We start from the raw sequence: 27,253 nt of genomic DNA on the forward strand, positions 1-27,253 counted from the left end.
GAGTAGCTAGTGCACGTCACCTTGTGTTTGGGACGTTGCAGGTTCAAAACCCAATGGTATTGTTGTATAACTGGTAGGGGTCTGCCTAACCCCAGCTTGCATTTCAGAAAAAAAAGACATAGTTGGGTTGGTGGAGTTGTACTATCTTAACTGAGGAGGTTTTTGATTTGTCCCACAAAGCATTAGCCTCAAATATAGCTAGTAAAGGAGAAAAATAAGTGGAGGGGAAAAAATCATCTGCAGCTTACGGGTCCTGATCCAAAATTAACTGCTTGGGCTATCTCCAGAATGGATGATCTTTAAGAGTTCTCATGTTGGCCCCAATGCAAGAATGCTTTAAAGGACACACTTTCCAGGTACCCAAGTGATCCCTGCAACTCCAACCTCGTGGTTTCCCTCACAGACAACATTTACAAAAGCCGCAAAAACATTCTCAGAGGTATTGAATTGCCGATACATGATCCACATGGTTTCAAGCTTCAGCTACTTACAAAGCAACGGACAATCAGCAACCAGGAAGAGATTGAGCAGAAGCCAATGGAGAGATGCTGGCAGTTGATTCGCTATGGTGCAACAGGCATGGCTGCCTGCTGGATGATCCAACATAGAGTGGCGATGCATTGGTCGAACCAGCAAAATAAGAGGAGCCAAATCTTGAACCAGCAGGGGAAACTAAATAATGTACGCCAAACGAATGAGGTGAAGGTGAAACAAGGTGAGAAGCACGAGATCTTTGAGATGCTAAATTTTGCAGATCTGCAGTACTTCGACTGAAACCTACAGTTGGTACAGCTGGAGAGTTACTGTAAGACGTAAGTGAATGTGGAATGTTGGGAGTACTTGCAAGAGATTGACTCCGAGAAGCAGCACGAGAATGGTATGAAGCCTGAGCTATTCGTATGGCTGACGAGGCTGTTAGCAATGAGTGGGAAGATGATAACATAGAAGAAGATGGAGATGCAGCAGCAGACACTGATGGGGAAAGCAATGGCGTGCACTCAGAAGCTGGAGGATTCCCCATGCTTGTTCTTGCATCCCGCTTGCACACTGGGCAGAACGTTCTCCAGATTGTAAGCCAAGAATCCACACATACAGCATGAAACTCTGAAAAGTGCTAAAAAAATTAGAAACTACTCCCAGGCAACATGAAAGATGGAAATAGCTAGTTTCAAGAGAAAAAAACAAAAGTACAATGTAACAGCATTTGTAATTAGTTAATGCAAGATCACATAAGTACCCAAACATACCGAAAAAAATATAACTGATGGCAAACACCACAATATCATCAACTTTCTGACTGTTGGCAGGTGTAGAGTTAGGAGATAGGGACCTCATTTTTAATCTTCTACTTGAATCAATATCTAAATGGTGAGAAGGCAGACATCTCCATTGTATTTCAAAGGTAAGTATTCTTTGAAAAGCAATCTGTCGAAACCCTTCCACATCCTTTGTCCAAGTCCATTTGTTGTTATTAGCAAGACTGTTTATACAGATTTAAGAGAATCTATCTTCAACATGTCAAATCAATTATTCCATTTGTTTCTCCCATTATTTCCCATTTTAATCTAGTATTCTTTGGTCACCAAATTTGTCTTTCTCTATTGTCATCGAAATTTGATTGGTATGACAAAGGCCCTATCTTGTTCAAAGGCTTGAGACTTTCTGTATCCAAGTGGAAAGAGCAAAAAGAAATTCAGCATTATTGTCCCAGTTTATAGAACTTGATGAGGTATTTCATGAAGATTTATGCTCTTTTTTCTTTATTCTAGCAAGTCAGTACTGGTGACACATGTAATGATTTATAGAAAGAATATGAGAGCAAAACATACTGTGACGACAAGGAAGTACTCTTAATTTTTCCCCAGGCGCATAGTCTTCAAGGCATATTGCACATGTACATGATGTACAGTTATCTTCAACCACAGACGTGAATACAACACTTGGCAATGCTTTCACCAGACGACGACTCATTCCATGGAACTCACGAACAAGGGGAGTCTGGGGAATATCTCTTCTTATCCGATGCCTACGCACAAAGAAGCATATTGCCAGCACAGCTGCTATGGCAAGTAGAGATATGAAAGAGATAGCCATGATAGACCATGCTGAATTCTCAAAAGTTGGAATAATCCACAACTCGATATCAAGCATGCCAGCGTAGTACTTCAGCTCTTCACCAGATGCCTTGGAAACAAATACTGCATGAATTCTTATCCCTGCAGAGTTCCCTGCCACTGCAATTTCATCGTCAAGGTTTTTGAATTAGTCACATAGTGCAGCAAGAATATGATAATGTAAGTTTAAACCTGCAAACTTTCTTCGTACAAATAATCATCTCTAGCACAAAGTCAGAGAACCCTTAGTTAATTACTTGTATCTTGATGCACGAAGATTTCTCTGTGATCCTGTTATGGATCTAAACCAGCAGACATCAAATCAAAACACCCACTAAAACTGTCCAACTACTGGACTTTAAGAAATACAACTGAAGGGTACCAGATAGACCAATTGTTTCTGCAAAATGGTGGTCTAAAGTTCCAGGATGTACTACACTAAGTTACCCTCAGCCCTGTAACTCCAATCAAAACAGATCCCATGAAACAAGAACTATTGCCAAAAGCAAAGTGAACGTGGGTGCACATACACCCTGCATGTGCATGGACACGTGAGCATAAACACAAGCACACACAAGTATGCCTTCAAACAATTTCTCAGATTTCACAGTAAAAGAAAAAGATGTTTTTCTTAAAGTTGTATGGTTTCATATGGTTATATTATGTATTCTCCTTGAAATTAGAAACTTCTGAATGAAAAAACTCTTAACTAATTAAGATCTTTAGATATTCCACAATGAGCTTATAAACTATCCAAATTAACCACCAAATCCTCTCATATCCCTACCATCTCTATAGCCATGTGATCCATCAATGCCTTTAAATTGAAGATGTTAGAGCGCCTTTGGAAGGGAAATAGCAGTAAGAGAGATCCTACGTGATTAACTGGAGATTTGGGGTCTGATTATTTCTAAGATCCTCAGTGTAGCAAAATGACTGAATCCATTGCAGTATCACTTATCTATGTAAAATATCGATTACATACTACTACTCAATTGGACACATTCCAAAGGTTTCTCTCAGTAAGGATAAGCCAAAATTCATTAATCCCTTGTATCAGTGCCATGTAGAAACATAAATAGTTTCCATATGTATGTGCATTGTTCCTTTTATCTGTTGATTATCTATATACCTTTTATAAGAGAACCATTGTCTTCTCCTTTCGTATATACTCTTCCTTCCAGTCTCTAAGGTAAGCTTGATATCAGATTTACAAAAACAAGCATAGGTTTTCTCTGTATCTCATGAAGATAGAGGTTTCCCTTTATATATAAAAGTTATCACCAAAGAATTACCTCCAAAAGTGACTTCTAAATCACATATTTTGATGATAATCTATGTCACATGGATACGGCTGTGGATATGAGCATACTGTTATTTTCATGAAGTTTCCAATATGATTGATATATAGGGGATACGGAATGGGAGTCAAAATGGAGTCTGTGGGACATAGATGACGATGTTGCTGACACTCCAAAGTGCTTGAATGATGCAAAAAAGAATTATGTAGAAAAAGTGTTTGTAACCTATGTCCTACAAATAGTTAGCTAGTATTGAATGCCTTGTTTATGCTCATATGAATGCAGTTTTGTTTATTCTGCAATTGCACAAGACCTCTTGCATTCCTTGCATCTATTGCTATCAACTTATATAGATTAGGAAGATGACATCATCAATCATCATTCTAATACAGATATTTTGGACTGCTTAGGTTACTCTCTGATCTTATGGGTCTGTAGAAAGCACCAGCATATTTTGCTTGGTTTCACTCAGCCTGGATACTAAAATACTACTGAAAAAGTTTTTTTTCCTTCTGTTGAGACTATATATCATGTTATAATCTTTTTTCATTGGTTCTATTATGAGTTTTAGCACAAGTTTCAATATTTTCTATGATAATAGAAGTCCTACCTACCTTACCATTTAACAATATTTTATATGAGTGCAGGAAGAATACTCTGGCAGTCTTTTCATTATGTTTAGGAGCATGAATATAGTAAACTGTTTAGACAGGGCCAACAATGTGTATAGTGTATGTACTCTACAAATACTTCCATTTATTATTAATTTTTGCTTATTTGAGAGATACTTCTATCTTCTTACCCCTCTAAGGTGTTTCTTTTATATAGGATCTTCATATTTAAGAGTGCCAATGAGATCAGTTTGAAAGTTCTTACTTTTTCTTTTCTTTACAAAATTCATTTCTCTTCAATAGCATTGGGAAAATCTACTTTTGATGTGGGTTTAGTGTGTCAACTGTCAAGGCTCCTCAATCAGTGTGACAAATATCGCGAGAAATTCCTAAAATGATAAAAACTTCATTTTTTCTTGCAATATTTTCAAAATCTAGCGAAATTAACTTTTGTGACTAATTATCGTGATAATATCACGGTATTTTGAATTACCGCGATATTATCTTTTGCCTTTTTATTTTGAAATGTTCCTTTTGTTTTTCAACAAAAGACCACCACACGTGGTCTTTGGCCCTTTTCTCGTCTCTGGTTCTCTCAACAACAGAACCCCAAACCTCTTGAAGTTCAGAATCTTCAGATCACTGGTGAAAATCAAGGTTTTCTGGTGTAGTCAACAGCAGCGAGTCTCTCTCTTCATCAATTCATTTTTTTTTTAAAGAAAGACTGCATTTGGATTTAGTGTTGATATGAGATTTTTCTCCTCCCTTTTATATGATTTTTTTTTGGAAAGGTATGTTTGCTATTTTGGGTTTCCAAGAAGTAACAAATTCTCTTGTGGTTTTAGGATTGGGTTGGTCTATGAGAACTCCTTTTGATTCTATGGCATTGAATTGTTCTTGACTGCATTGAATTTTAGTTCTAAAAATTTGATTTTTTAGGGTTTTTGTTATGGGAATTTTTGTAGTATTTTTGCCACAGTCTATTGTTTGGTTTACTCTTTTTTATTATTTCCTTTGAGTTGTTTGTTGTAGAATCAAGGCACAACTTAGGGTCCATTATAGAGGGATGCATGAGTTCATGGGACTGTATTGGAAAAGTAAAAAAGCAATCGGCCCCCAGTGCTAAGAATTATGCTATGTAGCTAGCTCTCAAAATGTAAAAGATCCAAATGTTAGAATAAACTAGTGATCCAGCTGACCTTAATCTTTTTGTTTATTTTCTTTTTGGTCTCCGGACAAAAAAGAAAAAAATCTTCTATATTTTCTTTGAGTGTTTGGGGATATTAAGTATTTTTATCTTTAAGTTATAACAAAAAAAAGAAAATAATGAGAAATATAAGAAATATTGGAAAATAGATTTTATTTTTTCTTTGCATGTAAAATTTAATGGTATAATCAGTATCAGTGTTATCAAAAACGCGCCTTGAGGCGCAAAAGGCATGCCTCGCCTTGAGGCGCGGCCCTCTGTGCCTCAAGGCGCAAGCCTGAGGCGCAAAAAAAAAAAATTTTTTTACAACAAAATTTCTAAGACATAATCAAAAAGATTTTTGTAGGTTAATCTCATATATTTTCCAGCTATTTCAGTTATGTAATAAGCTTCTTAGTATATTACTATATTTTAACTTTTGTTGGTTAATCTCGTATATTTTTTAGTCATTTCAGTCATGTAATTAGTTTCTTAATATATTTCAACTTTCGTTGGTTAATCTCATATATTTTCCAGTTATGTAATCAGTTTTTTAGTTACTTTTATATGTTAGTCTCATATTTTTTAGAATAATCTTATATATTTTAACTTTTGTAGGTTAATCTCATATATTTTTCAATTATTTCAGTTATGTAATCAGTTTCTTAGTATATTTTAACTTTTGTTGGTTAATCTCATATATTTTCCAGTTATGTAATCAGTTTATAGTTACTTTTATATGTTAATCTCATATTTTTTAGAATAATCTCATATATTTTAACTTTTGTAGGTTAATCTCATATATTTTCCAGTTATTTCAGTTATGTAATCAGTTTCTTATTATATTTTAACTTTTGTTGGTTAATCTCATATATTTTCTAGTTATGTAATCAGTTTTTTAGTTACTTTTATATGTTAATCTCATATTTTTTAGAATAATCTTATATATTTTAACTTTTGTTGGTTAATCTCGTATATTTTCCAGTTATGTAAACAGTTTCTTAGTATATTTTTTCTTTTATTGGTTAATCTCATATATTTTCCAGTTATGTAATCATTTTTTTAGTTACTTTTATATGTTAGTCTCATATTTTTTAGAATAATCTCATATATTTTAATTTTTGTAGGTTAATCTCATATATTTTCCAGTTATCAGTTATGTAATAAGTTTCTTAGTATATTTTAACTTTTTTTGGTTAATCTCATATATTTTCCAATTATATAATCAGTTTTTAGCTACTTTTATATGTTAATCTCATGTTTTTTAGTACTTATTTGAGATTTTCTATTTCTTATTGGTTGTTATTTCATCAATAAAGCATTTCTTTATTTATTTGCATTTTTAGATATTTTTTTATAATTTTTTTAAAGTTTTCAAAAAAAATTGAGGCTTACGCTTTACGCCATGAGGCTTACGCCTCGCCTCGGTTTTTGGTGGAGCGCCTCGCTACGCCTCAACGCTTTTCACAACACTGGATTTAGCCAATAAAAATTCAAGAAAAAAAAATTGAAAATCTCAAGAGAAATTCACAACCAAGAAATTGTTATTTTAAACTTTTGTCACTATGTCCTTAATAGGCCAACTCTCCCTCAATTTGTATACTTCTAGGGACAACATGCACCTCAAAACCTAGGGTCAACCTGTAACGATAAACAAGTGGATCAGAGTTACATGCGTGTGTGCGCGCTTTTGTGTGTATAGTTTGCACATGATGCAAATAGTTGTCTGGCAGATCCAAGAAGCAAGGAGCAATATTGACCTGGCATGGTAGGTGACTTGTGGGAATGGTTGTGGTAGATTTGAGGAATTTAAGAACATTGTTTTCATTTCTTGAATTAATACATGTTGATTACTTAATTGATGCCAGTGTTATTAAAAACGTGCCTCAAGGCGCAAAAAGCGCACCTCGCCTCAAGGCGAGGGGCTTTATGCCTTGAGGCGCATATATAAAGCGCAAAAGCTTCGAGGCGTGCGCCTCATACGCCTTGAGGCGCACGCCTCGAGGCGAGGCGCGCCTTGAGGCGCACGCCTCGAGGCGAGGCGCGCCTCAAACTGAGGCGTGTATGCTTGAGGCTTTTGGTCAAATGAGGGTCAAAGCCCTCATTTGACCAAAAAATAGGGTTTAAAGTTTAAACAAACCCTAATATTTTATGTTTTCACGCAGACTCTCTTTCTCTCATGCAGGCTCTCTCTCGTCTCTCATGCGCAGGCTCTCTCTCACACGCATACTCTCCCTCTCTCATATTTTTCTCACACAGGTACTCTTACCTCTCTCACACGCAGTCTACTACTTTTTCTCATTTTCCTTTGGGGGAGGGATCAAATTGTTTACGAGTTTTGAGTGAGGTTTCATTTAAGAAAATGAGACTTGTGAAACTTGTGGATAGAGAAGGCCAGAAAATATTACTTTTGGGCAATGGTGCATCCTGTGGCATGTGGTCCAGTTAGGCATTTTTTCAGAACTTTCAGCACTGTGCAACGAGTTCAATAAGTCTGGCAAGTTTACTGAGAAGAGTGGAGTGGATAATTGTTCTTAACGCAGTTCGTAGCTCTATCCAATTTCAGGATGTTACATATTTTTGCAGTATGTGTACCACCCATCATACAAAAGGATGCACACAACTTATTTCTTCCATTAAATCCCACTTTGAGCTCCATGAGCATTTCTGATACTGACAGCATGAAAAGAAGAAGAGTGGGTACTTTTCCACCACAAGTTAGTGCCTTTCTGTGAGATAGTTTTTTCATGTCCTGGTGAAGTAAAAAGAAAACTATATTCCAATCAAAAAGCTCTATAGAACTACTTGCCAGTTAGTAGGAGTTCATTTGGTTGTCTTCTGATATCGGTGTTCAATCTCTGATCCTAACTTGATGAAGTGTGGCAATGAGATGCTACTTAAACACCAACTAGTTTTGTCTTAATAAACAACTGAAAAATAATACATAATGCATGCTTCAATAGACAATAAATTGTGAATACATCACCATGCCTTTCATGACATCCCTAAGGTTCATTGACACTTTTAAAAAGCCTCACATTACATCATTTCTTTCTGCCTTGCAATTCCTCATTATATGAACATCAGAAGTTTGAGGGGCAATATCGAGGAATGTGTGTTTAAGCCATATTGGTTACAAAAGATAAATCTCATATATTTTTCAGTTATGTAATCAGTTTTTAGTTACTTTTATATGTTAATCTCACATTTCTTAGTACTTATTTGAGATTTTCTATTTCTTATTGGTTGTTATTTCATCAATAAAGCATTTCTTTATTTATTTTTATTTTTAGATATTTTTTTTTGAAATTTTCAAAAAAATTATTTGAGGCTTACGCTTTACGCCTCGCCTCAGTTTTTGGTGGAGTGCCTCGCTACGCCTCAACGCTTTTCACAACACTGATTGATGCTAATTGTTGATTACTTAGTTGATGTTAAATGGCATTTCCAACAGAAGGATTAAGTTTTGGTTTCCAACTGCTGCTGGCTAATAAGGACAGTGGATTGTTGCCTTGGCATCCCTAGTGTAAGATTATTTTTGTCTTCTTGATTAGACTCTGTTGAATATGTAAAAAACATTGACAAGTGGAATTTGGATGATCAACCTGTTACTCCCTTTCCACCAGTCCTTGTTGTAGGTAGTCTACGAATCATTTGGACACTTCTGTTGTGCTCTGCAACCCTCCTTCCATGTCCACTTTCATATTACTAATTAAACAAGAGGTATATTTGTATCGGACACCTTGCTTCATCGACCTTTTTTGTATTACAAAGTAAAAGACAAGTGAATTTGCAGTTCACATTAAGCTTTATTTCTACACTGAGTAGTCAAAAGCGCCAACTAGTCCATCTAGCCAGCCTAGGCTTAACTAAAACGACTAGTCTTTGCAATTCTTAGGTAGATACCTTAAAAGATACCATATTTTATTATTATTATATGTATTCTGTCATTTTTTATATATAATTATATATGTGCATGTGTTTTTGTGATTCACTCTATGAAATAATGAAAACATCCTTAATTAATTATATATATATATATATATATATTGATTATGTCTTATATATGTGTTTGTGTTACTTTGCTTTTGAGATTTTTTCTGTGAAACGTTGAAACCATGCACAATTAATTTTAATTGATTATATGTGAAATTTTTATTTGTATATATGTGCGAGTTTCTGCAACTTTTTCTATAAAAGCCTAAACGCATGTTTAGTATTATGTAATATGTTATTTATATATGTATATGTTACTGTGCTTCTGTGATTTTTTCTGTGGAAGGCTGAAGGTATGATTTTTTGCTTTCTTTTTTTTGTGTGTGTGTATATATAGGTATGTATGTATTCTGATTATGCTATGAACATATATTGTGTGTGTGTTAAAATCAATTTTTCTATGAAAGGCTGAAAGCATATGTTGTTGATTATACTGAATATGTTATGAATAATTGAATATGTGTGTGTCTGTACAGTTATATATATGTGCATTCTGGTTATGTACATTTTGTGAAAGCATGTGTAATTTTGTACTTGTGAGATGAAAATATCTTATTGCAAAAAGAATTAAACATATTTTATGTATATTTTGTAGGGTATTGACTAATCCGACTAGTCCCCCCTATCCTTGACAAGTATTTTTAGTGGTCTACCGCCTAGCACCTTTGACTAAGCTTTTACACAAATAAATAAGGAACAATTTATTATAATTACACACTGAAAAATGAAATAAGTATAACAAGGATAAACATACTATAACAAGAAAAATACACTTTTTGAAAGTTTGAAACCATGAATGTGAAATCAATTGGAAGATAGAAAAGGTATTAGAAGGGCCCCACGACAAGAATCTAGGTATGATAAATCTTCATTTGGCCATGCAAAAAATTTCCACACCTTGATGTCGCAACTCATTTCTAGTGTGTACATTTAAATAATAAGCGACATTCAATTCACAAATGTCTAGCATTTTGCAGTCAAATAAGACAGATAAGACTGGTTAGAGTTGCAATATCCTAATCAAGGAGACTTGGGTTTTGAATCCCATTGAGGGACATTCCCCAGCTTCACTATCAAGCATTTTATTCAAGCCATAATTCCCACCACCAACTTACTTTCATATGCCATCTCCAAGGCTCACTCAAATCATCCCCTATGATCCTCGTCCGAGAAGTCAAAAAGAATTTTCGTGTACAAGCATCCAAGTTCCGCCTGCCACAGTGTCCAACCAAAATGCCTAAATGAATGACAGACTATCTGAACATGAATCTTGCAGTAAAAAGATGATTGTTTGAGTTTGAGGTGTAATGTGCCATTTATGAAGGAGGCATCAAAAGGCATAATCCATGATTTTGTGTCCTCTTCACTCAGCTGGAGGGCTATAGCATAATACCGCCTCAACATGCCTATGCATAGGCCAAGTCTTCCCACATGGTCTCTGTTTATATATATATATATATATATATATATATATATATATATATATATATATATATATATATATATATATATATATATATATATATATATATATATATTGTAACCGAAATGTATTCATAAGAAGGACAATCTTCAAGAAGGATGGTAGGCATGTTTCCTGAGGCAAGGGCCAATCTTCATGTCACCTCAAAATACGCTTCAGAAAGAGTTGAATAACACTAAGAAGTCGATAGACTCTGATACCATGTCATGAAATGAAGTATATGCTTTGGTGTGCCTCTTATGGGCAAGAGAACACTTAGAGAATATGACCGCTTATGGGTCAACACATGAAAACACAAGAATAAGCCACTAAGGGCTGAGAACACACATAAAAACAATGAATATTACTGGAGAATAATCCCTTAGAGAAGTGATACAAAATGAGAGGGGGTTGACCCCATTATATACAAGAGAGAGCTCATAGAGAGCTGTTGGGACCTACCCAACGGCTAGCAGTTGGTTAGGGTCCAACGACTCTTTGTTAATTCCCAAAAAAGCCCATGAAGGCTGGAAATTATTACATTAAAAAGAATAAAAAAAACAGAAAAATGAAAATAAAAAACACTTGTTTCTGCTGTACATGAGAACAGACCAAAATACCCCTGAACTGCAAATATACAAAAAATGTACAGGAATGCATATGTAAACATATATATATATATATATATATATATATATATATATATACATATATCTATATCATATATGTTTACATTTAACAGTTATAGAATGCTAGTAACACAGTATACTGTTGGGCCAGCTCCAATATAGCTGTTGGAGTTGGGAGCAGCCCAACAGCCATATTGGCTGCCCCCCTTAGCCTCTTGTATTATAAATAGGCCTCATGGCCTTTGTATTATTTCATCTCTTTTTCAAGAGAGTTTTCTATGCAATATACTTTCTCATTTGACCCTTGTGTGGGCGGTGTGATTATTCAATCAAGTGTTCCCACTTAATTGAGGTGTGTGTTCTTGCATATTCATCGGATTCGATCCACTTCATTACATGGTATCAGAGCTTGGGTGTTCCAAAAGCCGTTTTTAGAGAAGATCGTGACAATATCAAGAGGATTGTGAGCTTGGCAAAATACAATAAATCACGAATTGTTGTATCGGGAAGCGAACTAATTCGGAAAAAAAGTCTTGTATTTTCTTACTTGTTATCTTTCTTTTTCTTTCTCTCCCTATCCACTTGTTGTAAATGGAGAATAAGAGGGAGGTAATAGTCCCCATTCCCATACGCTTAAATGACACAAACTATGTGATGTGGGCATCCATAGTAAAACATAAAATATGAAAAAAAATACTTTGGGGGTTGATTGACAGCACCGAAAAGGAGCCTAAGATCATTCTTACGAAAATCGAGAATGGAAAAGAAGTTGCGCTTCAAGGAAAAAAAACGGCTAAAGTCGTTTCCGACTATGAGAAAAGATAGAAGGAATGGAGGAAGGGTCATTACAAAATTATTGGATGGCTCATCAATAATGTGGGCATCCACAAGTGTTCTAGTTTGGTGAAGTTTGACTTCGCTAGTGATGCATGGAAATACCATAAAGACATGTAGTTTTAAGGATATCACACATATATGTAACGTCCAAAACAAAGTAAGGACTATAACTCAAGAAGGGGCGAGCGTAAGAGAATACTACAATGCACTCTCTCTCCTTTGGAATGAATTAGTTCTTCTTGAACCAAAGTGGCATTGCCCACAAAATGTTGAACTCCGCAAAAATCAAATCAAAGCGGAGCATTTCTATCAATTCATAAATGAACTTAAGCCCAAATTTGAAGAAACTAAATCCGCTATTCTTCATAGAGGAGGGGTCCCTTCCATAGTTGAAACTCTTGAAGAATTAATGATGGAAGAAAATAGATTGAAAAAACCATCCACTTTTAAAGATGAAGAATCCGTGTTTGCTATATCAAAGCCTGAAAATCACACCAAGAGCTATAAACCACCTCATTTTTTAAGAAATGAGAATGGTAGAAATTCCAACTATGAAAAAAGGAGTGATCATGATTTTAAAAAGGGTGAAAAAATTATTTGTTATCGTTGTTATGAACCAGGACACATCAAATCTTTTTGTTCCAAAAGAAAGAAGGAGGATCATAAAGAAGACAAAAGAGTGGCTTCGGTTGAAAAGAGTGAAATGGACGACTCCAAATGCATTGGCTCGCTCTCTTTAGCTCAACTAATGAAAGCATTACAACCTATGCTTAAAGCTCAAGCTACTTCTTATTCGGAAGCAGCCATATCTATAAGTGACAATCATGGTAAGACCTCTTAGATCCTAAACTCCGCTATATCATTTCATATGACCCCTAATGAGTTCATATTGACCAAATGCAAGTTTAATCCAAATGATTCTTGTGTTTTAACTGCCGATGGCACATCTTTGAAAATTAAAAGTTTTGGTATTTATCAAAAAACACTTATCTTTCGCATACCAAACATTAGAGTAGTACTAAAATTAAATTTAAATCTTTTATCAGTTTCTCAAATTGCGGATTATGGTTACAAAATAGTTTTTTCATATACAGGATCTTCAGTCCGAGAAGCTGATTGGGCGAGGCTATAGAAGAAAAGATCTTTATGTCATGGACAATCTTGAATTACCAAAACAACTTTTTTGTAATTTTGTGGAAAAGAAAGATATAGAAATTTGGCACAAAAGACTAGGATACCCTAGTGTGACCAAATTACAATTGTTTTCATTTCTTTCAAATTGTAAAGAAAAAAAAATTATGTGAAGATTGCATTCTTGGCAAAATGAAGTCTTTACCTTTTAGACCAAGACACCTTATAATAAGAATCCATTTGAATTAGTGCATGTACGGGGACCGGCTCCGGTTGTATCCAAAGGAGGTGTTTCCTATTATGTTATGTTTGTAGGTGATTATAGTAGACACTCTTGGATATTCTTTTTAAAACACAAATTAGAAGTATTTGATTGTTTTAAAATATTTCATATGTATATAAAGAATCAATTTAAAACTAATATTCAAATCTTTAGAACTGATTTCGGGAGAGAATTTGTGTCAAAAGAGTTTGAAAATTATCTGGACCTAAATGGGATTGTTCATAAAAAATCGTGTCTATACACTCTTCAACAAAATGGACTTGCCGAAAGGAAACACAAATACATTATTGAGACCACTAGAACACTTTTAGTATCTAGAAATGTTCCAAAAGATTTTTGGGCCGAAGCCACCCTTACAGCGGTCTATTTGATAAATAGAATGCCTTCAAAAAATATTGAAAATGTCTCCCCTATTGAAAAACTTTGTAAAATGTAGCCTGATTACAAAAGGTTGAGAGTCATCGGGTGCAAGTGTTTTGTTCTTACCAACAAGAATGATAAGTTCTCTCCTAAAGCAATTCCTTGTGTGTTTTTAGGCTATGCCGAAAACCAAAAAAGATATAGGTGTTATGACATTGAAAGAAACAAATTGTATGTTTCTCGAAATGTTACATTCCTTGAAAATGAAAATGGTTTTAGCAAAGAAAAACTCCAAGGGAGTTGTGATTATTCGTTCCTCTTTGACCTAGTCAATGATAAGTATGAAAATATTCATGAAAGTGAAGATATGCATGAGGCAAATGAGAATATGAGAGGGAATCTTGATGATATAGACCTATCTCACAATAATTTACAAACCTATGTTCAACGTACCGAAGGTCACCCACCATGTGCCCTAGAAAGATACTCTCAAAACCAAAAAGAAGATTCTTCTAGCCTTAGAAAATCTATAAGAATTTCAAAAGCTTCTAGTAGATTTGTATCATATGATTCCTTGAACCAAGATATAAATCGTGTCTAATGGTCATTCACTCGTATTTTGAACCTCAATCATACCATGAGGCTAAACATCATCAAGAATGGGTTAAGGTCATGAACAATGAGTTAGAAGCATTAGAAAGAGCAAAAACTTGAAAAATTCAAACATTACCTAAAGGAAGAAAAACTATAGGATACAGATGGGTATACAAGCTAAAAACCAAGTACGATGGAACATTAGAAAGATATAAAGCTAGGTTAGTGGCCAAAGGATACAATCAAGAATATGGGATAAACTATGATTGATGAGACGTTTGCACCAATCGCTCGAATGACCATTGTTAGAACTCTCGTTGCTACAGCATCGATTAGAAAATGGCCTATATTTCAAATGGATGTTAAAAATGCATTTTTAAATGGTAATCTAGATGAAGAGGTGTACATGGATCCTCCACCAGGAGTGGCTTTAGCGCATGGAAAAACTCTTCGGCAGTGTTGTGAAAAGCGTTGAGGCGTAGCGAGGCGCTCCATCAAAATCTGAGGCGAGGCGTAAGCCTCAAAAAAAAATTTAAACTTAAAAAAAACTATAAAAATGATCTAAATTATAAATAAATAAGAAATGCTTTATTGATGAAGCGCCAACCAACACGAAATAAAAAATCTCAAATAAATACGAAAAAAATATGAGATTAACACGTAAAAGTAACATTAATGCAACAACTTGATCAATATAAGTATCTAATTGCATAAATATGAGCATTCATTCAATAAAAAACTAACATTAACAACAAAATGCATATTAGCACTAACAACATCATGTCATAATTAAAAAATGCATGTTAACATTAACAACCAAATGTTAATGTATTTGTCCAGAATTCTTCAACCCCAAGAAATTGTGAAAATGCCGAAAAAAAATATATATTGAATATGCTAAACAGAGGTCACCATTATGTTCGAATATTTCAGATGCTTAACATAAGAAAGGGGGAATATATGGAAAATTCCCAATGACGGAGATCTTTTGATTCCAGCAATTCGACAGGGATAAAAAATACATATTTCAATGAAACTTAAAATATCTGAATCAGATGAGTTCACACAAATCAACACCAAAAAAATAAAGATGAAACTTAATAAAAAGAGGAACCCACTAATTCTAATGAACGAAATCAGTCAACAGGGGAAAGAAAACATAAGGGGGAATATATGGAAAATTCTCAATCAGAGGACTGAGATCTTTTGATTCCAGCAATTCGACAGGGATAAAAAATACATATTTTAATGAAACTTCAAATATCTGGATCAGATGAGTTCACACAAATCAACACCAAAAAAAAAAGATGAAACTTAATAAAAAGAGGAACTCGCTAATTCTAATGAACGAAATCAGTCAACAGGGAAAGAAAACATACCAATTACATTTAAAGATAAAAATGGTATCATTTCATTCATATTTAGATGCAAAATAACATAAACACAAAGGAACATGTTGTTCCGAAACAAACACATCTACGTATAAATCATGAAAAGCAACTAGAAAGAAAGACAGAGAAACAAAATAAAAAAAGAAAAAGGGTAGAAGAAAACCCAGAAAATCGTTACCTTCATTGGAACTTTACCTGTCAGAAAACAGAGAACTTTACCTGTCACCGGAAAATGCAGAGGTCGCCGGCGGCGAGTGGTGGCCGGCGACAGCAGTGACGGCGGCGAGTGGTCGCACGGCGGTGGCTGTGAGTCGTTGGCGCGGGGGTCGCCGATGCCTTCTCAGCAGAGGAAAGAAGAAGGTGGAAGAGGTGGTGGTCGGCGACAGCAGTGGCGGCGGCGAGTGGTCGCACGACGAGTGGTCGCACGGCGGTGGCTGTGGGTCGTCGATGCCTTCTTAGCAGAGGAAAGAAGAAGGTGGAAGATGCGATGATCGGCGATGGGTGGTGGCCGGCGGCGAGTGGTGGCCGGCGATAGCAGTGGCGGTGGACGAGAGAGGAAGGAGTGGAGAGAGAAGGGGCGAGGGCTTTCCCTCGCCCCAAAGCACCTGTGTCTTTTTTAAAGACACAGGTTCTCGATCTTTCGAGAATACGGGCCCGGATCCGGGTCGAACTCGGGTCCGGGCCATCCGATTTTTAATGCACGCCTCACTTTGAGTCGCGCCTCGCCTCAAGGTGTACGCCTCAAGGCGCATGAGGCGTACGCCTTGAGGCTGTTGCGCTTTTTAAGTGCGCCTCAAGGCAAAAAGGGCCTCGCCTCGAGGCGAGGCGCGCTTTTTGCGCCTTGAGGCGCGTTTTTAACAACACTGCTCTTCGGTTACGTAAGGCCTTATATGGCTTGAAACAAGTCCCCAAAGCTTGGTATGATAGGTTTAGTAATGTGATGACACAATTTTATTTTAAATCTTGTTTTAGTGACACTACATTGTTTGTTAAGTCTTCTAATGCAGGAATGATGATCCTACTTCTTTACGTAGATGATATATAATCACAGCAGATGATAAGCAGGGAATTAACCATATCAAAGATGTGCTTAAAGTCAACTTTGATATGACAGATCTTGGTTTTTACGATACTTTCTTGGAATAGAAGTTGCTTACTCACATCGTGGTTATTTTTTATCACAAACTAAATACGCAGCGGAAATCATTGAAAGATCAGGACTCTCAGATGAAAAATTGGTCGATACTCCGAAAGTTATAAATGCCAAAATGAAGAAAGATGATGGAGAACCCTTGCAAGATCCAACGCCCTACAGACAAATGATTAGGGCTTTGGCTTATCTTTCTATTACCCGTCCTGATATATCTCATGTTATTCATTCTGCTAGTCAATTTCAGCATGCTCCCACTGTAGTACATATGAGTGTTGTAATGAAATTGTTAGATATATTAAAAAATCTATTAATCCTGCCTTGTTTTTATCATCCTCCTCCTCACTAGAAGTCATTGCATATTTTGATTATGATTAGAGAGAGGATGTCAACGATAGACGCTCAACCACTGGTTTATATGTATTTGTAGGTGACTCCCTATTTCATGGAGATGCAAAAAGCATTAAAAGGTTTCACTCTCCTCCACTGAAGCTGAGTATTGTGCCATGGCGACAACTACGTCCGAGTTAGCATGGCTAAGACAACTTTTCGAAGACTTGAGGGTTCATATTGCAGAACCTTCAAGATTATGTTGTGACAACAAGAGCATTGTATACATTGTCAGCAATCATACATTTCATAAGAGGACGAAACACATTGAGATGGATTGTCACTACGTTCGTGAAAAAATTCTGAGAAGGACCATCACATTTCCATATGTTCCGTCTGAATATCAATTAGCAGACTTCTTCACCAAAGCGCTTCCATCTCCAAGATTTCACTTCTTACTTGGAAAACTCTCGGTTGTTCCAATATGAGTTTAAGGGGGGTGTTAAATATATATATATATATACTAAGTCACATGGGTGCGGGTGCGACACTTTCAAAAACCTTGGGTGCGGGGGTGCGGCAAAAACAAATTATATATATATATATGTGTGTGTGTGTGTGTGTGTGTGTGTGTGCATATATGATATTATTTATATAAAAAAAAAACTCGAGCATCAACAGTTGGAGAGTTGGAGAAATTTATTCAACAAGAATCTTTTGGAAGCAAATGAGACAGATGAGGACATGACACAAGTGTAAGTTGAAGTATCCATGAAATGTAGCATTTATATTCAAGATTGAACAGGATCTCGGAGTAGACATTGAGCCCACCCGGTCTGGCCCGAACTAGACTCAGACCCATCTAAAGCCCTGCCTGACTCTTGTTGCTGAGAACTGTTAAATTGTAATTTATAAGACAATGTATTTTCTATATATATTTTATATATATATAAGAAGATACATATACATATATATATATATATATATATTTCATATATATATATATATATACATGTATCCATCTACTTGTATATATATAAAATATATATTTCTTTCTTGTATTGGCTGTAGGGGTATTTTAGTTGTTTCTACATTTTACGCATATTCATGTTTTTTAATATGATTGTAATTCCTCCTTTTTATTTTTTCTTATTTTTGTAATTTTTTCCATTTCTTATTTTTTGTTTTTTTTTATATAATGCTTTTGTACATAGTCAGTGGTTGACTGTGTACAGTGTACAACAGTCAGTCACTAACTATGCACACAGTTTTAAAAAGATAGACGTTGGGCTGATTCCCAACGTCTCTTAAGTATGTTTATAAATAAGGGTTATGTGAGCCCATTGTATGCATGTATTACAGTAAGGAGTTGTCTCCTTAAGCTTATAAACACTGTGCATTTATTGCACTTTCTTTGGTGTAAAGCTTATAAACACTGTGCATTTATTGCACTTTCTTTGGTGTAAAGCTTATAAACACTTGCATTTATTGCACTTCTTTTGTAGTGTAAAGCTTATAAACACTGTGCATTTATTTTGTGTATTGAGTATTTGAAGTATCAAGTTATTTGAAAACTTGATTTTTGCAAGGATTCTTCGCAAGAACCCTCTCATGTCGATCTTTGGCAAGCAGCCTAGCATGCTTGTATTTTCAGGGAGAGTTGAGAAACACGAACAATTGGACAAATCCAGAAACCTCAGCTTCTGTTATAAAATCCCACGTAAAAAAAATCCTTTCGGACCAGGGTCAGAACTGGATCCCGTCCGGACCCGTAACCCATTAGGGTTATTAGCATGCGAATGCGAGGGTTAAAACCCTCGCATATTTCAAACCCCTGCAGCCTCCCCTTCTTCTGAGAAAGGAAACCCCTTAGGGGTTTCCTGAAGCCTTCAAATAATCGCAGAGGGGGGGGGGACCCTCACCGCCCGTGCCTCCCTCCTCTGCCTCATCTCCCCTCCTCATCTCTCTCTCAATCGCTCTCCTGTTGCCTCGTCTCCCTCAACTCACCGGAGAACCGGTATAATCCCGAACACCACCAGCCCCTGCGTGCGTCTGCGAGCTCAGCACCATCCCCTCTCCTTCCTCCCAATCGTCATTGCCGTCGTCGTCGCCGTGACCTCGCAGGTAAAAAGGCTCTCCTTGCGATTTTCTTTTCGGTTGGGTCACCGGAGAACCGGCAGAGGGCCGACAACCTCTGTCGTGCCCTCCTCTCTCCTCTGTTTCCGATCAAGGTGTCGGCAGGAGCTCGGTGGCTCACGCCACCCCTGGCCCTCTCTCTCTCTCTCTCTCTCTCTCTCTCTCTCTCTCTCTCTCTCTCTCTCTCTCTCTCTCTCTCTCTCTCTCTCGGAGGGTCGGCAGTCCCCTGTCGTTCCCTCCCTCTCTCTCGTGGTGCGTCGGAAGGCCGGCAAGGAACCGATGGCCCCCTGTCGCGCTCTTCCCTCCTCCTCTGCTCCTTGCCGGAAGGTCAACGCACCCAGGATTGGGTTGACTGAACCCAATGCCGCACTCGCGTCGAGTCGCGTTGATGCGGGTGCGGCACCGTGCTAGCCGAATCCCTGTGACATATAGTGTGTGTGTGTGTGTAGATATATATATATATATATATATATATATATATATATATATATATATATATATTGTAACCGAAATACCCAGCAAGGGCATTTCGATCTTTTCTCTGTAATAGGCATCAGCCCATTAGAGGTTGACAACCTTTTTTACTTTTTGTTTTTTATAATTTTTGTTTTTTACTGTTGGAGCTACTCCCAACAGTCGTAAATATGAGAGTTGGGAGCAGCCCAACAGCCATATTGGCTGCCCCCTTTAGCCTCTTGTATTATAAATAGGCCTCATGGCCTTTGTATTATTTCATCTCTTTTTCAAGAGAGTTCTCTATGCAATATACTTTCTCAATTGACCCTTGTGTGGGTGGTGTGATTATTCAATCAAGTGTTCCCACTTGATTGAGGTGTGTTCTTGCATATTCATCGGATTCAATCCACTTCATTACAGTTTCCCGGTTTCATTTGTCATCCCTAACTCTATTTTCTTTCCCAAAACAAATAACTTATTACGACCTTAAAAAAGTTGAGTCCATAACTAGGCAAAACCAATGGTACATAAGTAGCTTTCTTGATGAAAAATGCTCAGAATGAGAAAAATCAAATGAAAAGATAAGATATTTACAAAATAAAATAATAATGATAACAAAAAGAAGAGAGATGGTCTGAATGCCAGTCTATCATTGAAAAACAAGCCCATGAGGTAGATTGCACATTTTGCCAATGTGATAAAAGAACAAGTGTTCTCGCATTTGTGAACAACTGCATTCATGGCTAGAGTTTTATATTTTGTCTACATACAGCCTATCAATACTTCAAAAATGAATGCCTTTCTCTTGAATGCATAACTGGAGCAGAATACGAGATATTAAGAGAGAGGAAGAGACCAAACAACTTACTTGAAATCAAATCACCAGTGTCCTCATAATCATAGACAATAGCTGCCTTGAATCCAGCATGCTGTGCATTCCTAACCTTATCTTCAAATGTGCATCCCCCTCGAATAATTAATGCAAATGAGGATCTTTTACCTTCTAATGCAGCAATATTATTAGTCAATGGAGCGCAAGCATTAAGAGGTTCAGCTAAATATAGCAATCCAAACTCTCCCGACCCTGTAACTGCTGGAGCTGGAAATGTGCAAACATAATAATCAGCTCAATTTTGTACTGTTGCATATTAGCAAGCCCAACAGGAAGAGAAATCAATTGGATGTGTTTTTCTATTTAGCAGAATTGCATGTGCATTATCAACATGTTCATTGCACTGTTACCAATAAACTTTCCAAGACCTTTTCAGATACATATGTATATATAGTGATTGGTTCCTCCTAATGGTAGGAGGGGCCGGACAGTCTTAATTTAAAGTCTAAAGTTCTTTTTCTTTTTATGGAATCCAACCTTATAGATGTGATTCACATAGTCTGTTTAGCAGAAATAAGCTTTTGAATCATCTGACTATGACATGTGAGCAGGCTTTTATAATGCATCAAAAATCTATGGCTCAGAATTTTCATAAATTTAAACTCAAAATCATATTTTTTTCATCAAAAAAATACGATCCAACAGTCGATTCCCAGCAAATGGAACATGTTGAACACATCTGTGGGGTCAGATTTGCAAACATCGCTTGAAACATTTAAAAAAAATAATCAGCATTGTCTGCACCGTATGAACAGTTAGGAGGAACCAATTTTCCTTTATATATATATATATATGGATACAGGATATGTGCTAAATATGGCACGGTGCTAAATGAAACATTTTATCAGATTTTCTGTCTTCGAAATTCTGACCATACAGATGTAATCTATATGCTTATTTTTATAGGAATCAGTTCTTGGAGGATTTGATTCCGATGCATGGATTTGTTTTTATATGGTTTCAAAAATCAACGCCCTACAATTTTCATAAATTTTTTAGGCTCCATATAGCTTTTTTTTACCCCAAATGCATGATCCAAGTGTCAATTTCTAGTAAATCAATCGTGCTGAACACATTTGTACAGTTAGAAATTCAAAAAAACACTGAAAATCCAATAAAATGTTTCATTTAGCATTGTGCCATATTTAGCAAGGATCCTATACATATATAATGTATAAGTATGTATGTATCAAAACAACCCAAGATTCTTTCTTTTCCATTGCATAAAGGAAAGAGCAAATGTAGCAAGTACATCCAACTTTCTGCAACTATACAACTTAAGAAATTATCATGACTAACACACTCCCTTTTATGGACCTCTTTCAACAAATCCAAATGCAGTAACACATAGCACAATATAAATTTCTAACTCAAATTAGGGAAAAAGGCAAAAATATGTGCCCTGTAAGAGCAGCATACGAGAAGACTCAAAAAGGGTTTAGATGTGATTTCAAAAAGGACAAACTATATATATCCAGGAATGTTTACTTTCTGAAAAATGAAAGTTTCTTTCAAAATGTGCCTAAGAAAGACCCTGAGTATTCGTTTTTGCTTGAATTATTACCTCAAAGTGGAGATGATTCTCTATTTGTGAATGATAGAAATGAAGAGCCTCAATCAAATGAAGATAGTGAAAATATTGATACTGAAGGACCTAGCATAATTTAATATAAAATACGTGAAATGATAGCCAACCAAATGCTTTAGAAAGATACTCCATCTTAGAAAATCAACAGTTAGAAGGAGTCAGAAGATCATATAGGACTTCTGGACACCTTGATAGATTTGTCTCAAATGAATCTTTTTCACCACAATATAACAGCTAAAATTTTGTCTTATTTTGAACCTACTACATATAAACAAGCAAAGGAATATCTCGAATAGATAAGCTATAAATGAAAAAATAGGGGCACTCGAAAAATCCATGACTTAAAGAAATATCTGACTTGCCTAAATGTAAGAAAACTATAGGTTGTAGATGGGTATATAAAGTCAAAACTAAGAGTGATGAGACCCTAAAAAAGAAATAAAGTCATATTAGTTGTCAAAGGGTATGCACAAGAATACGGGATAAACTATGATGAAACATTCGCACCAGTAGCTAAGATGACTTTGGTTAGGACCCTTATTGTTGTTGTTGTCGTCAAAGATTGGCCTATCTACCAAATGAATGTAAAATTATATTTTTAAATAGAGATTTAAAAGAAGTTTATATGGATTCACCTCCTAGATATGAAGTTCCTTCTAGTAAGGTGCTTCGATTGAGAATGGTGCTTTATGGTTTGAAATAGGCACCCAAAGTCTGATATGACCATTTTAGTTCTATTATGCTAAAGCTTGGTTTTAAATCTTGTTATACTGATACTGCCATATTTACTAAGAAATCTGACACAGGGTTGTTATTTTTCTCCTTTATATTGATTATATGATCATTATAGGTGAAGACAAACAGGGAGTAAAACATAATAAATATATTCTTAAAAAATATTTTGAAATGATTGGATCTTGGATTTCTTAAATTTTTTCTAGGGATTGAGGTTGCTTACTCTCCTAGGGGATTTTTGTTTTCTCAAACTAAGTTTGCTAATGATATCATTGACAAGTCAAACATTACTGATGCAAAAATGGTGAACACACCTGAGGTTATTAATGTCAAGATGAAGAATGATGATGTGACACCTTTAGATGATCCTACTCCGTATCGCCAAATGATTGACGCCCTGACTTATTTAATAATTACTAGGCCTAATATTGCGCATGAAGATTATACTGATAGCCAATTCCAACATTCTCCTGCCACAGTTCACATGAGTGTTATGATGAGAATTGTAGATATTTACAAACCTCTACCTCTAGAGGTCTTTTGTTATCCTCCTCTTCCTCTCTTGAGTTGATTGCTTATTTTGACTCAGATTGAGGAGAAGATTCAAATGATTGATGCTCAACTATTGGCTTTTATGTTTTGTTAGGTGATTTTTTTGTGTCGTGGAAGTGCAAAAAACAACAAAAAGTATCATTATCATCCACAGAGGTTAAGTACCGTGCAATAGCTACTACAACATCAGAAATCATTTGGTTATAAATATTACTTGAAGACATGAGCGTTTATCTTTAGACACTCTCCGGACTGTGTTGTGATAATAAGAGTGCAATATACATAGCTGACAACCATATATTTCATGAAAGAACCAAACATATAGAAATGGATTGTCACTATGTGTATGAATAATTTATGAGGCAAACCATCACCCTACCATATGTCACTTCCGAGTATCAACTAGCGGACTTCTTCACCAAGGCGCTTCCGTCACCTCGATTTCATTTTCTACTTGACAAACTTTTGGTGATTACATAATAAGTTTGAAGGGGGGTGTTAAAATATATATATATATATATATATATATATATTTGGTCATATAAATTGGGTATTTGATAAGGGGTATTTTGGTTATTTTATAATGTAATAGGTGTAGATAGTTTGTGGTTTCTTTTTATTTTTATTTATTTGTAAATTTCCCAATTAGTTAGGGGCTCTATGGTCAATATGACCATAGAGCTCTTGGGGCTCTCCAACGGTCACAAATGTGACCTTTAGGGAGCTCCCAACATCTATATTGGGAGCTCCCCAATGCACCATCTTGTATATAAAGGAGCTGTTAGCCCCTTCTTTTGTTAGCGCTTCCTTAAGCATATTTGAAATAACATTTTTTTATATTGGTGTTCTTCCTCTCTTTTGAGAGGTTTTTGTATGTGGCCTTTTTTGTGGCTTTGGTGTATTTGGCCCATAAGAGGCATTTGTATTTGTGCGTGCACATTTGTAGCCTCTTTGAGGCATTGTTGTAGTGCACTTTTTGTTTCATATCAGGGGTCTTATATCGTTTTAAGCCAACATGTCAAAGTACATATCTACCCCTTGGTTGCCGACTTATTACATTGCTATCCTTCAGAGAAAAAAAATGGTAACTATATGCTAGATGACTTCCAGAGAGGGTGTGTATCTATCACATGCATTTGTTGCATGATAATTCCTATCATCTGGACTTTTTTACATATTCCTCTTTGTTTGAGCCTTTGAGGTGATTCACATAATTCCTTCATTTCATGTATATAAACTTTGGGCATTGTTTTGAATGACCAACAAAAGCACAAAAGCAGATGCCCTACTTGCACTTCACATGGTCCACGTTTCAAATTAATTATTACCTTAACCACGAACTTCTCCAAGATCAATAGTTCTATATTTTTTTGGCAAACATTAAAAACTTAAAGACTACTTCAATCTCCCCCCATCTCTATAAAACTACGAGACTCACTCAATAACTTTCCATAGAAATAGCACAATTAGATGTAGCAAACAGATGCTCAATAAAACCTCATGAGAATGCACAAAGAATAGCTAGTAAGAAAATAGCATGGAAGCTAAGAATAAATCATCCAGTAGGAAGATAAATTTTTGCCTTAAAATACAGCCTGAAACTTAGAAATCAGGCGTAAATCTTACTGAAGCTCGCTTCAAGGTCCTCGAATGTCAACGAGAAGTTCTTCCCAATCAAGACCATGTTTGCAGTTGTCATGCCCATGATCAAAGAAACAACAATGCACAAGAGAGGGAGATAAACTAGTCCCCCCTTATCGCCTCCGAAAGTGCCTGATCCCATAACAAGAATTACTAACAAGAAGCTCCACCTTGGTGACTGTAGGGAGTTCTTAAGGTTCCAATTCACCCAAAGATAGCTCAAGCTACTCACTAAACCATGACTCTGCAAGCAATAATGGCCAAAAATCACCATATGTAAACCATTAAGTAAGCCGAATCGCTAAAATTCAAATCTTTCTTTATCAAAGGAGAAAAAGAAAATATTCTTCAGAAATTTTTAACTGAAAACAAAAACAACATAAAACAACAAATCAAAGACAATGAAAACCAACAAATCAAAAATCAAGCAATAAGGGTGCTAATCCGCAAAGACAATGGAAACCAACAAATAAAAAAACAAAGAGAAACCCCACAAAATTGGCTTGAAAAAAAAAAGGCAGACCTGAATAATACACACCCACATTAGAAAAACGCAAAACACAAGCAATAAGGGTGCTAATCCGCACAAGGCCTCGAAGAAGAACCAGAAAATCGCAAAAAAAAACACTACCCACAAAAACAGAGGCGAAGAATAGAAAGAATTAGAAGATGGGTATCACGCCTTCAGCCATAAAACGCAAAAAAAAAAAGGTAGAGGGAGAAAGGGTACCTCAGGAACATGGCAACCCCACAGAGTATAGCTCCACGCAAAACGAGAAGAGAGCTCAGTGGAGGAGAATCGACACGTCCGCCTCCATCGCTTCTTACCAGCATCGACCCCTCTACCATAATAGACCAGAGGCCGTGGTACTCTTCTTATGCCGACGTTAAGGAAAGAGGAAGAAGACCCCTCTCTATCTCTCTCTCTTCTTTCATTTGGTATTGAAAATCTGAAATATTAAGAAAAAAAAAGCTGGCCAAAAAATAGAGGTCAAGGACATCAAAGACTCCCGAAGACAAAGGACATCTTGAATGACATAATCTCTCTCTCTCTCTCTCTCTCTTCCTCTTCCTATTTATTTTTTTTATTTTTTATTGATTACTTTTCTTTTTTCTTTTTTCTTTTTTTTAATTGGTGAGTATGCTTTTGGTGGTGGGAGCGTTTGTTGGAGAAAGGGTGGTTGTGAGGATCAAACCCTATTGGCGTGGATCAAACCTACTGGTGCACCGGTGTGTCCTTAACTTCCAGAGGTGGGCCACGTAAGGCAGGATGGTTGTGAGGTTCCACCAAACACGGGTTTTCGTGAGGTTCCTTGTCATAAAAAAAATGCTCTTGGCAATCATATTTTGCCACCTCCATTCTGTCGATACTATCAAAATATTACTCAGAATGAGGTTATTTGGGACTGTAAAAGTACCTGTATTTTGTTAAACTGGTAGCGTCAAATGATAAGAACCAATGTCGCAAGTCTCGGCGCCTGATCTCTCTTTTCGGTGCGTAATAAACTAAAACTTTTATTTTTCTAAAGTATTAAAATTTATAATATGTAAATTTTTGAAGGAAAAGCATAAGAATTTAAAATTTTAAAGATTATTTTTTATTTTGATACCTTGTGAATATCGTGATAATGTAAAAATATGTGATATTTTGACATATATCACAATAATTTCAAGAACTTTTATTTGAAAAATAACGAATACAATGTTTTAAAATATGACCGATACATAGCAGGACTCGACGTGTGGTTTTCTTTTGCATTGCCTTTTCGCCACCTGTTTGTTTTAGGCGTTGGATTTGAAAGCCTTGGGCCCAATTTCTTCTGTTTGAGATGCTACTACTTTCCGGTCTCTGGACATCACAATCAACTCCAAGTCGTC

General features: G+C 36.0%; 1 protein-coding gene across 2 annotated transcripts; it reads right to left on the reverse strand.

Annotated features, from left to right (window-relative positions):
- Positions 1 to 415: 415 nt before the first annotated feature.
- LOC149817164 (receptor homology region, transmembrane domain- and RING domain-containing protein 2-like) lies at positions 416 to 26,288 on the reverse strand. 2 transcript variants are annotated; one of them, XM_089987504.1, is made up of 5 exons: positions 26,106 to 26,288; positions 25,361 to 25,619; positions 20,836 to 21,066; positions 1,830 to 2,234; positions 416 to 1,104 (listed from the first exon to the last, which is right to left on the reverse strand). In XM_089987504.1, the coding sequence occupies exons 2-5, from the start codon at positions 25,515 to 25,517 to the stop codon at positions 506 to 508; spliced, it is 1,392 nt and encodes a 463-aa protein (XP_089843630.1). In that variant the 5' UTR covers positions 25,518 to 25,619; positions 26,106 to 26,288; the 3' UTR covers positions 416 to 505. The 2 variants fall into 2 exon arrangements, with proteins under 2 accessions (XP_089843630.1, XP_089843629.1); XM_089987503.1 differs by lacking the exon at positions 26,106 to 26,288 and having other exon boundaries at positions 25,361 to 25,782.
- Between the last annotated feature and the right edge of the window lie 965 nt (positions 26,289 to 27,253).

The sequence above is a fragment of the Nuphar pumila genome, chromosome 14, assembly GCF_984573655.1.
Source record: "Nuphar pumila chromosome 14, dmNupPumi1.hap1.1, whole genome shotgun sequence".
NCBI lineage: Eukaryota > Viridiplantae > Streptophyta > Magnoliopsida > Nymphaeales > Nymphaeaceae > Nuphar > Nuphar pumila.